At 46.1% G+C, this 12,951-nt stretch overlaps 1 protein-coding gene across 5 annotated transcripts in view; it reads right to left on the minus strand.

Annotated features, from left to right (window-relative positions):
• Positions 1-12,951, minus strand: part of LOC124042009 (cAMP-specific 3',5'-cyclic phosphodiesterase 4D-like) — a 140,065-nt gene that overhangs the window by 39,706 nt on the left and 87,408 nt on the right. Inside the window, exon 1 of one of the 5 annotated variants that reach the window (XM_046360268.1) lies at positions 11,926-12,633. The exons of the other annotated variants lie outside the window; for them this stretch is intronic. Coding sequence (XP_046216224.1) covers positions 11,926-12,053 — 128 coding nt within the window. The 5' untranslated portion in view covers positions 12,054-12,633. Of the gene's footprint in view, positions 1-11,925; positions 12,634-12,951 lie in introns of those variants that run through there. 5 annotated transcript variants of the gene reach the window in all.

Below are 12,951 nucleotides of genomic sequence, written 5' to 3' on the forward strand. Positions count from 1 at the left end.
GGCTCCCAGAACATTAAGGCAGACGCACTGTCACGGCTGTATGACACAGAGGAGTGGTCCATGGATCCCACTCCCATACTCCTGGCTTCTTGTTTGGTGGCACCGGTAGTGTGGAAGCTGGACGCAGACATTGAGCAGGCGTCACGTGCAGAGCCCTCTCCCCCTCAGTGTCCAGCTGGGCATCTGTACGTTCCGTCTGCTGTCCGCGACCGACTGATCTATTGGGCCCACATGTTACCCTCCTCTGGTCATCCTGGGATAGGTCGGACGGTGCGCTGTCTTGATGGGAGGTACTGGTGGCCCACTTTAGCTAAGGAAGTGAGGATTTGTTTCCTCCTGCTCAGTGTGCGCCCAGTGCAAGGCTCCTAGACACCTGCCCAGAGGTAAGTTACAACCCTTAACCGTTCCACAACGGCCGTGGTCGCACCTGTTGGTGGATTTTTAAAACTGATCTTCCACCTTCACAGGGTAACACCACGATCCTGGTCGTTGCGGATCGTTTTTTAAAGTCCTGTCGTCCCCTCCCATTGCCCGGCCTCCCTACGGCCTTACAAACTGCGGAGGCCCTGTTTACACACGTTTTCCAGCACTAAGGGGTGCCTGAGGATATATTGTCTGATCGGGGTCCCCAGTTCACATCAAGGGTCTGGAAGGCGTTCATGGAACGTCCGGGGGTCTCGGTCAGCCTTACCTCAGGTGTTCACCCCGAGAGTAATGGGCAGGTGGAGAGAGTTAACCAGGATGTGGGTAGGTTTCTGCGGTCTTATTGCCAGGACCAGCCGGAGGAGTGGGCGAAGTTCGTACCCTGGGCAGAGATGGCCCAGAACCCGCTACGCCACTCCTCAAATAACCTTTATCCCTTTCAATGTGTATTAGGGTATCAGCCGGTTCTGGCAATTGGTGGACAATTGGTTCCGCCGTGCGGAGGAAACCTGGGAGGCTGCCCATGTCCACCTTCAGCGCGCCATACTGCGCCAGAAAGTTGGCGCAGACCGTCACCACAGTGAGGCCCCGGTGTTCGCACCAGGGGACAGGGTCTGGCTCTCGACCCAAAACCTGCCCCTCCGCCTGCCCTGCCGGAAGCTGTGTCCGCAGTTTGTGGGGCCATTTAATGTCCTGAGGAGAGTGAACGAGGTATGTTATAGGTTACAGCTACCCACTAATTACCGTATTAACCCCTCCTTCCATGTGTCTCTCCTCAGGCCAGTGGTGGCTGCTCCAGGAGGCTGAAGTGCGGGATGTTCCTCCACCCCCTCCGGACATCGAGGAGGTCCCGGTGTACTCAGTTTGATCCATCTTGGAATCGAGACGTTGGGCGAGGTCCTTCGGTACCTTGTGGACTGGTAGGGGTACGGTCCGGAGGAGAGATGCTGGGTTCCGGTGGAGGACTGTGCTGGAGCCACGCGTCAAAGCCTCTCCTTTTTGGGTGGTGCTTGGCGGTCGCAAACAGCTCGTTAATGAGAGGTCGAAGAAAATCGTGCAAGCTAACAGGCAGGCCACAAACAGACAAATAACGGTGCAGTACAACAATGGTATGCAGAACAACATCTCGGAACGCACAACTCATCGATCCTTGTCACAGATGGACTATTGCAGCAGATTACCACACCGTGTTCCACTCCTATCAGCTAAAAACAACAATAAGCATCTCTAGTGGGCAGGCGATCACCAACACTGGACAATTGAGGAGTCGAAAAACATCCGACGATTCCCCGTTTCTGTTGTGTCATTCTGATGGCAGAGTCAGGATTTAGCGTAAGCAGCATAAGTCCATGGACCCATCCTGCCTGGCGTCAACAGTACAGGCTGGTGGCGGTAGTGTACCGCCGTCCAATCTGCAGCCACCTCGTGATGCCATCGCGTCAGCATGGACCAACATCCATGTGGAATGTTTCCGACTTGTAGAATCCATGTCCCGAAGAATTCATACAAAGGGGAGTCCGACCCGGTACTAGATGGGTGTACCTAATAAACTGTCTGGTGAGTGTATAGTCATTCATTCTCGTCTAGAATTAAAGCAAGTTACTGTGCAATCCAAGAGCTTTTGTGTATAGAAAGGTAGTAGGCCGAGGGCCAGACAGACAGACATAAAGGCATACCCGCAGCAGAAAATATAATGTTTCTCTGAAACACACCTGATTCTCCTCTGTTCAAAAGTCCACATTCCAGGTGAAACGTTTCATGAAAGAAAAGGAGGTGTGTTACTTAACGAGCAGCTTGGTAAGTGAGTGTGATTGATGTCAGACTGTCAGTAGGTGGGTTACCTGACACCCCGTCTGCGTCACTGCATGTCACAGCTGCATCAATTCCAGCTGGGGAACATTTGAGCACAGGAGGACCCTGCCTGCACTGTGGAAGGTCTAGCTCGTCCCTCTGAGGCACAGTATTATATGAGAGGCAGAGGTGAGTAAGAGTATCCCCGTAAAACCTGGCCTGTCATCCTACTACTCCTCATCTGACTCCTCATCCATCATACTCATCCACAGAACTCTCCAGACATACACCATTACACCAGACTGGCTGGTCAGCACCGTGCAGTTAGGTACACCAGACCGGCTGGTCAGCACCGTACAGTTAGTTATACCAGACCGGCTGGTCAGCACCGTACAGTTAGTTATACCAGACCGGCTGGTCAGCACCGTACAGTTAGTTATACCAGACCGGCTGGTCAGCACCGTACAGTTAGTTACACCAGACCGGCTGGTCAGCACCGTACAGTTAGTTACACCAGACCGGCTGGTCAGCACCGTACAGTTAGGTACACCAGACCGGCTGGTCAGCACCGTACAGTTAGGTACACCAGACCGGCTGGTCAGCACCGTACAGTTAGTTATACCAGACCGGCTGGTCAGAACCGTACAGTTAGTTATAACAGACCGGCTGGTCAGCACCGTACAGTTAGGTACACCAGACCGGCTGGTCAGCACCGCACAGTTAGGTACACCAGACCGGCTGGTCAGCACCGTACAGTTAGGTACACCAGACCGGCTGGTCAGCACCGTACAGTTAGTTATACCAGACCGGCTGGTCAGCACCGTACAGTTAGCTACACCAGACCGGCTGGTCAGCACCATACAGTTAGGTACACCAGACCGGCTGGTCAGCACCGTACAGTTAGGTACACCAGACCAGCTGGTCAGCACCATACAGTTAGGTACACCAGACCGGCTGGTCAGCACCGTACAGTTAGTTATACCAGACCGGCTGGTCAGCACCGTACAGTTGGCAGCACCGTACAGTTAGGTACACCAGACCGACTGGTCAGCACCGTACAGTTAGGTACACCAGACCGGCTGGTCAGCACCGTACAGTTAGTTATACCAGACCGGCTGGTCAGCACCGTACAGTTAGTTACACCAGACCGGCTGGTCAGCACCGTACAGTTAGTTACACCAGACCGGCTGGTCAGCACCGTACAGTTAGGTACACCAGACCGGCTGGTCAGCACCGTACAGTTAGGTACACCAGACCGGCTGGTCAGCACCGTACAGTTAGTTATACCAGACCGGCTGGTCAGAACCGTACAGTTAGTTATAACAGACCGGCTGGTCAGCACCGTACAGTTAGGTACACCAGACCGGCTGGTCAGCACCGTACAGTTAGGTACACCAGACCGGCTGGTCAGCACCGTACAGTTAGTTATACCAGACCGGCTGGTCAGCACCGTACAGTTAGCTACACCAGACCGGCTGGTCAGCATCGTACAGTTAGGTACACCAGACCGGCTGGTCAGCACCGTACAGTTAGGTACACCAGACCGGCTGGTCAGCACCTTACAGTTAGGTACACCAGACCGGCTGGTCAGCACCGTACAGTTAGTTATACCAGACCGGCTGGTCAGCACCGTACAGTTAGGTACACCAGACCGACTGGTCAGCACCGTACAGTTAGGTACACCAGACCGGCTGGTCAGCACCGTACAGTTAGGTACACCAGACCGGCTGGTCAGCACCGTACAGTTAGGTACACCAGACCGGCTGGTCAGCACCGTACAGTTAGGTACACCAGACCGGCTGGTCAGCACCGTACAGTTAGGTACACCAGACCGACTGGTCAGCACCGTACCATTTTCTATGTCAATATCTGGTAAACAGAAGGCTGTAAATTAAAGCCGAACCCAGTGTCTCCCTTTTTTTAAATGAGAAGTGCTGACTCTGACAAAGTTGTGGTAAGATTGCATTGTCATGTTATTAACTTCATTCTACCTGCAAGGGTACTAAAGAGCGACACTGCCAATACACCAACAAAAATAGCGAGCAACAGAGTTGTACACAGGATTGACGGCATCATCACTTGTAAGGCCAAGACAAAATAATTAGATATGGCATTAGATGTTAGGCCGCAGGCAGGGTGAGGAGAGGAGCTAACGAGGGGTACTGAGGTGAAACTATAGGCTGGTTGGGTTAGGACACTCCCTAGCTGCCAAGGTTGAATGAGAGGTCTACTGGGATACAGTTCCTGGTTCAGCCTGTCCTCTGTGAGTCTAGTCTTCATTGTTCCTAATCAGACATTCGAGAGGTCGTGACCCTCGCATGGGGAATGGGCTTGGGCCAGGAGAGTCTAAGTATAGGCTCAGAGAACATACTCAGTTCACTGATTATTTGTTTAATGGACTATACACGAGTGCCGTATCGGTCTAAGGCACTGCATCTCATTGCTAGAGGTGTCACTACAGACCCTGGTTTGATTCCAGGCTGTATCACAACCGGCCGTGTTTGGGAGTCCCATAGGGCGGCGCATAATTGGCCCAGCGTCTTTCGGGGTAGGCCGTCATTGTAAATAAGAATTTGTTCTTAACTGACCTAACTGAAATAAAAAAATTAACTGCTTATAAACATTATTACATAGTTTGTTTACTAGTAAGTCAAGTAAAAACATGTATTAGGCCTGTTCCTGATTTTGTAAATATTAATTAGTACATAAACATGTAATGGTGAATAATTACTAAGAATTCATTAATGGCTAATAAACTATTTAATAATGGTTTATGAGCAATTTACCCTCAAATAAAGACATATCACGTATTTGTTCATTTGATTTGGCACGTCTTATTGCAGGAGCAGCCAAGAGGAGAAGCAGCCAAAAAATATGAAAAATCACAATCTGGGTCTGTATAATCAGCACTTGTGCATTTTGGCTCACCCTTTGAATGGTTTTGCATAAATTTCTGTCTGCACTCACTTTCACTCTGTTTATATTACTTTACTGGGCGGCTATATACTGTACGTTCCCTGTATTGTTGCTAATGTCCATGCACCATAGTCTTAGTGTGCGTACACAACGTTCTAGAGCTCATTAACTGAATCTAACTCAAATTAAATCAAATTTGGCATGCCAAGGACCAGAGCATTAACCACAGAGCAAGACATTACAGGACTTCCCATTAAGATACAGTGAATCATAGGCACAAAAAAAATGTCCCATCTCCAAAGACAGCTAATTAATTGTTGTGTTTGGGCTATGCACACACACAGGCACACACTCCTTGCTGCACAATACATCCGTATGACTCTATAAACACATGTTCCTAGATGGGTAAATCCACGGCTGTGCTGGGTCATGTTATGGGGATGCGATGAGCACAGATGATGTGTACTCCAAGTTCTCTCTGATTGTTTTAATCACCGTCTCCAAGCACAAGCCTTTTACTTCTGACCAAATACAGGCCCAGCCTAACCGACGCCATAACACATAAATATGTCATTACATACATAAATAAGATACTAATACTGATTAAAATAAAAAGAGGCCCACGTAAACAAAGTACATAAGCACAATTCTGTTCTCACGTACGCTTCTAGCATAACAGTGTATTGTGAAGAGGACGTTTGCTTCGGTAGGGCTGAAGCGAGTTGAGAACCTAAGAGCCATAATTCACAAAAGAGCAGCCTAACTACAAAACAGAGTAGTTAGGCAGGGGAAATTCGTCTCGTGTTCGGCTAGTACAGTGTGTGTTTCAGGGCTCAGGTGAAGGGAAGGGGAGGCGGTCTGGAATTAAACTCAGATGACTGGTGTGAGGAAAAGTAGCAGAGGAAACACCGTTGGGATAGGGGTATTATTACTGTAAACATCTTCGGTGTTAACACATGTAGCATTACGTTATGTAGCATTAGCAACAAATGTACACGGAAACGATTAGCATATGCGCTAATTATCTAGTATTTGCTATGGCCTCACATTCACGGTTTCTCAGGATCGGCTGTAAAAGCGTTTCACATCTTCTTGAATCTGGAGATCTCCTTAGTGGACAGTTAAGTCCGGGGGTATTAGGAAAGCATCCACTCTGGGGAGTCAAGAGAGTCATTCAATAATGACAGAACTCTCAGTGAGCCTGTAACAAATGACCCAGGTGCATACCATAGGAGTGCACCCCAATACCACCAAGACCTCAGTCTGTGAATAGATAGATGGATGCCTGTGAGGATCTCCAAGACCCACCATTACTAATCTACTCAGAGGTGATTTTAAAAAAGCTTGGAAGTTCCTCTAGACACATTTATATAAACGAGTCCTCTCTTGGCTGTTAACCGGCACTTCCCTTGCCAGAGGAATGAGAGCTGTATTCTGCGGAAGAGGCTTGATTACTTTATAATCTGTGAAAGTGAGGTGTTTCATATGCCAGCTAATGGCTTGAATTATTTTATCAAGAGCGCATTGATGTAACATTCCATGGAATTAAGCAATTGTCGACCTATGGCGCCAAAGCGATATTTAAGTCTAATCAAATTTTTCACTTTTCCTTATAAAGTGTTTCTACATTCTGACAAAAACAATTGCTGTCTGCATTTGGCCTCAAAAAAATCAGAACGAGCCCAGGATTCATTTTTATCTAAATTTGACATATCAAGCATTAAGATCTTTTCCACTCACTTCAAGTTGAGTAGGATGAGGTAGTTAATTTCTTTCTACTCTGTGTTCCAGGAAGTATACCCTTTACTCACATGAAATTACTCACATGAAACCAAGACAGACCAGACACAATGTCTCATTTAGAAATAATCCTAAAGTTCCATTGAATTTGTCATCTCCCCCTTGTGACATAACTTGTGTAACAGTATAACTTTAGACCGTCCCCTCACCCATACCCGGGCGCAAACCAGGGACCCTCTGCACACATCAACAACAGTCACCCACGAAGCATCGTTACCCATCGCTCCACAAAAGCCGCGGCCCTTGCAGAGCAAGGGGAACTACTACTTTAGGTCTCAGAGAAAGTGACGTCACCGATTGAAACGCTATTTAGCGCGCACCGCTAACTAAGCTAGCCTTTTCACATCCGTTACACTTGCATGTCATTGCCACTTTATATTTTGATTTGGCCTTTTATGGAGAGTGTTGGGGGAAATTAAATGAAAGGGCCTTCGACAGACAGCTGGATCTGAACAGTTGAGGAAACAGAGGTGGGACAGCATAGCTAAAACAGATTTAATAAACAAATGACTTAAATGTAAATGTAAATGGACTCCCTCAACTGGTTTTTCGCATTCAATTTAAAGTGAGGATACACTGTGACCACTCTAGTCTACCTCCCTCAAGCATATTACAGCAGCTGGTAATACGATTTTAACAGGCAATGGTTTTTCAATTAATAGAGTGAGATTGATCCATGTATCATACATAGGATGTTCACAGAGCATGACAGTTAATCACTATGATTCATTCTGGAATCTTCTAAAAAACAGGTGGTACATTTACAGTGGCAGTGAGGTTCTACGAATAACCCCAAAAGATCCCCTGTCAGCTGAAGTACGCAATCACAGCTCCCCCAAGAAAAAACTGGTGTTATGGAGGGAAGCAGATGTGCCCAACACTTTGAACAAAAATATAAACACGACATGTAAATTGTTGGTCCCATGTTTCATGAGCTGAAATAAACGATCCCAGAAATGTTCCATACGCACAAGCTTATTTCTCTCAAATTTTGTGCACAAATTTGTTTACATCCATGTTAGTGAGCATTTCTTCTATGCTAAAATAATCCATTCACCTGAAAGGTGTGGCATATCAAGAAGTGGATTAAACAAAAGTATCATTACACGTTTATTGTGCTGGGCACAATAAACGGCCACTCTAAAATGTGCAGTTAGTCACACAGCACAATACCACAGATGTCTCAAGGGAGAGTGCAATTGGCATGCTGACTGCAGGAGTGGCCACCAGAGCCGTTGCCAGATAATGTAATGTTAATTTCTCTACCATAAGCCGCCTCCAACATCATTTTAGAGAATTTGGCAGTACGTTCAACCGGCCTCACAGCCGCAGACCACGTGTAACCACGTCAGCCCAGGACCTCCACATCCGGCTTCTTCATCTGCGGGATCGTCTGAAACCAGCCACCCGGACAGCTGATGAAACTGTGAATTTCTGCACAAACTGCAGACCTTCTGCACAAACTGTCCAAAACCATCTCAGGGAAGCTCATATGCATGCTTGTTGTCCTCACAAGGGTCTTGATCTGACTGCAATTCAGTGTCGTAACTGACTTCAGTGGGAAAATGCTAACCTTCAATGGCCACTGGCACGCTGGAGAAGTGAGCTCTTCATAAATTAATCACGGTTTCAACTGTACCGGGCAGATGGCAGACATCATGTATGGTGTCATGTGAGCGAGCAGTTTGCTGATGTCAACATTGTGAACAGAGTGCCCTATGGTGGTGATGGGCTTATGGTATGTGCAGGGATAAGTTACAGAAAACGAACACAATTGCAATTTATTGAGGGCAATTTGAATGCTCAGAGATACCATAATGAGATCCCCAGGCCCATTGTCGTGCCATTCATCCGCCACCATCACCTCATGTTTCAGCATAATCATTTAAGGTATCTTTGACCAACAGATGCATGTCTGTATTCCCAGTCATGTGAAATCCATAGATTAGGGCCTAATGAATTTATTTACATTGACTGATTTCATTGTATGAACTGTAACCCTGTAAAAAACAAAAGTTGCATTTGCGTTTATATTTTTGTTCAGTGTAAATATGTCCTACCTACTCGGAACTCGCCTAATCATAACATCATATGTAACATAAGATAACATGACATATAGCGGGAAAAACAATATGAATCTCATTTCTGTGCAGTAAAGTGGAATGTCTCTACTGTAAATCATGGATGGTTGAATCGTAACATGCCGGCGGTAGGGTGCGAGACCGGTGTTTGCTGCCAGACATATTTGTATCCATCCTCCCTATACAATTCCACCCCTCATAAACCTACATCTGAAGGTGCACCCATGCAGACAATATATATGAGAGAACCTTACCTTAGCCTAATCTTGCCTGACGACTCAAACTGAATTGTTCCACTGCTCTATGTTCGCTACAGACTTCAGTCTGAGCCATAGTTGAAGTCATTTGTGGTGACCTCAAAATGAGGGGTGTTGTACAAAACAAAGTCATCAGCAATTGAATCATCTCTAACCAGAGTATCAAAGCCAATTACGAATTTACGAAATGCTGCTTTACCCACGTGTGTTCGGGCTCTGGCCCAATTCATTGCTTTCTGGACCAATTAGAACGGTTAGAATGTGTTCGCGTTCTAAAAATCATTGGGGAGGTACTCAGATCCAGACTTATTGTGGAGAAGGAACTAACGTCCATGGAAGTGACGTAGCATTTGGCCGGAGCAAGGAGTCTGGGTAGCCAGGCAAGGCCTGACCGTAGTGTGAACCCCTATATCTCCAGCTGGTAGTTTAATAACCGCGTCAACGTCTCTTACATTTTATTCTGAGAATAGATATCCCCTCGGGAGAGGAGGAGAGCGGGGGGAACACTCCATGTAAAGGGTAAAGCTCTTGGTGATTGGACATAGGCACTCCTATAGATGATGAGGGATTAGATTACCAGTTAGACATTTGATGGATTGTCATTTTGCTTACTTAAGACTGCTGAAGATCAGGGAAAAATAACACAAAGTTCTTCAATCATTTTCTCCTGGGGTTCTCCAACAGAAAATAGATTTTATAGCAAGTCCATGTGCACAAATAACAACATACAGAAAGCCACTTTTAAAGCCCTAGTCCTCCAGAGCAGACAGCACAAAAATGGGTGGTGAACAAGCAGCCCAAGGAGACTGGTTACAACAACAAGGAGCTTCTTTATTTGGGTTGTGCTATCGATTGCCCTCAAACCACTGATGATGGAGAACCAGACCAGCTGTTAGCCTCTCACAGTCAGGGGGGCCATTTTGCTCTCTGGAGACTAAGGCTGGGTTGAGGAGTTATTCAGAAACTCACAGGAGTCCCCTTGTTCAAGAACTCACATCCAGTGTTTACCTTAGGATTTTCTTTCAGCAGTGGGTACCGTAGGGGGGTGTGGTAGTGGGTGTTGCCAATAGCACGGTCTCCAGCCTAAACATTTTGAGCCACTCCTCTTAGCTGTTGCTGTTTTATTGCAAATTTTCTGCAATTCTATACATTTTGCAATGTGACTGAGCGAAAATGTTACAGTTTTAAAGCTAGTTTCCTGCAACACATTTTGTCATGGGGCAAGAGGAAAAAACGTTTTAAACCTAAATGTCCTGCAATTCTACACATTTTCCCTCAGCGCTGAGAGAAAATGTATAGTTTAAAAGCAAATTTTCTGCCAGTCTACACATTTTGCCATGGCTTATCCCATGTTCTTATGCTTATCTGAATGACTCAAACATTATAACAAAATCAATGTATGCACCGTGCCGTGACATTTTAACATGTTTGATTCTCCCTGACTATCTGGTTTTTATTCTGTTAGTTCTCAAAGATGATCTTATTTAAAAATATATATAGCTGCTTTTCTACAACAAATATATATAGATAATTTGACATCATATTCTTGGAAGTGGCGGCCACGATTTAGCAATTGAGGCCTGCCGATGCTAAATGAATATAGGGGAAACACTGCCCATCAGTGGCGGATCTCATGGTGATACAGCACAGGAGGGTGGTAGGAAAAAGCTCTGGTACAGTACAAGTGCGATTGATTTTTCCAATAAACTGTTTGCCTAAGCCATTCAACTGAATCAAATATAAAATTACTTTTATTCCAACATTTTGCAGAGTTGTTGGTTATTGTTCAGGCAAATCCTACATAATTTTTTGGAACAAAATACATCTATTCTCTATATCCAAATGCTGAGGGGAAAACCATCCAAGTCATATTGTTCAGGAGATACAGGAGGCTAGTGATTTCCCTCTAATTCCCATACAAATGTTCTACTTTAAATCCAGTTAACATAGAGCATGCAGGAGAACAGGGACAAAGGATTGAAATGCAAAAGTGTCTTTATCCCAACGTCCTCCCTAATAACCTCTCCACTGGCATTGAGGATTATAGTGTATGTGATGTACACATCTCCAACTTCTTGAGCTTTGTGAGAAGATTCATTGGAATTGAGGGAGAGCTTTGTGGTATGAACGTACGTGTGTGTGTGTGTGTGTGTGTGTGTGTGTGTGTGTGTGTGTGTGTGTGTGTGTGTGTGTGTGTGTGTGTGTGTGTGTGTGTGTGTGTGTGTGTGTGTGTGTGTGTGTGTGTGTGTGTGTGTGTGTGTGTGTGTGTGTGTGTGTGTGTGTGTGTGTGTGTGTGTGAGAGAGAGAGAGAGAGAGACTTGTTCTGTTTGTATGTAGGAGGCAATCCTTGAAGTGATATGGCTGTAGGCTACGGTATGCGTTTTTGAATGAACTAATAAGTTAACCTCATAATGTATAACCTCATATATAATAATGTAGCTGAAAGGCACGATGGAAAATGTGGGAGGAAACGTTAAATTACGTAGCAAACATTTAACAAGAGCAAAAGTGAGCTTAGTTGGAGTCATCTCAACAACCATTATCATAGCTTTCTTTTGAGTCATCGTAGCAATTTTAATGACACTACTCCAACGATGCTGCATTCTACAATAGCATGCAAACGGCAAGGCAACATTTAGATTTGTACAGCATATTACCGCTTGCTTTTTTGTATGATGTCTATAGGCCTGTTGATGGAACAGGGCGATCCACAGATATTCCCGTTCCGTACTTGGAAAGACCGATCTGCAGAAAAATAGAATCCACAGTTTGTTGGCGCACTCATTTCCACCTTCCTTTTCTCTCTTGCTCTTCGTGTCTCTTCTCAGGTTGGCATCCTTGTACAACCCAGGGTCCGTTGTTTTTCTGTCAGAAGGCCAGCTCTTTTGGATTCACCTTCGGTTCTTATTGCCTCTTAGGCAGAAGCCCCGGGCTCCAAAACATGGGGAAATGATAGAAATATGCATTTGATCTGTTCTTCAAGCATCAAGATAAAAAAACAAACATTATAGTTAATTTCTTCAGCGTTGGTGTGAAACATCAATGAAGACAGCAGATAGATGAGTTCTTGAAAAGAAGCAGAAAACCGCAGATTCTGTCTGGTGTCCATTGCATTCTGTTTGTTCTCAGTGGCTCTCCGTCTCCATACATCTGTCCATGGTTCAGGTTTCTTGAGGTTCACAAACAAAACACTGTTATCTGTTTCCCTCTGGTTGTTAGAACTCCACCTCAGCACTGACTCCTGTCACAGTGTAGTCCTACAGCAATGCAAGCTGTGGCCCCTGTGTACCAGCCTGCCACTCTGACCCTATGCTTCCTGTATAAGAGAGCGAGGGTGAATGTCTCTCTGTGCGTGTGCGTGTGTGTGTGTGCATATGCGTGTGTGTGTGCATATGCGTGTGTGTGCATATGCGTGTGTGTGCATATGCGTGTGTGTGCATGTGTGTGTGTGTGCATATGTGTGTGTGTGTGTGTGTGTGTGTGTGTGTGTGTGTGTGTGTGTGTGTGTGTGTGTGTGTGTGTGTGTGTGTGTGTGTGTGTGTGTGTGTGTGTGTGTGTGTGTGTGTGTGTGTGTGTGTGTGTGTGTGTGTGTGTGTGTGTGTGTGTGCTAGACTGGAGCAAGTTTCACTGTGAGGTCACAGCTAAGAAAGGGGGCGTGGCCCCAAGCTGCATGGTTCCAGCCC

Source organism: Oncorhynchus gorbuscha, linkage group LG08 (assembly GCF_021184085.1).
Source record: "Oncorhynchus gorbuscha isolate QuinsamMale2020 ecotype Even-year linkage group LG08, OgorEven_v1.0, whole genome shotgun sequence".
Classification (NCBI taxonomy): Eukaryota; Metazoa; Chordata; class Actinopteri; order Salmoniformes; family Salmonidae; genus Oncorhynchus; species Oncorhynchus gorbuscha.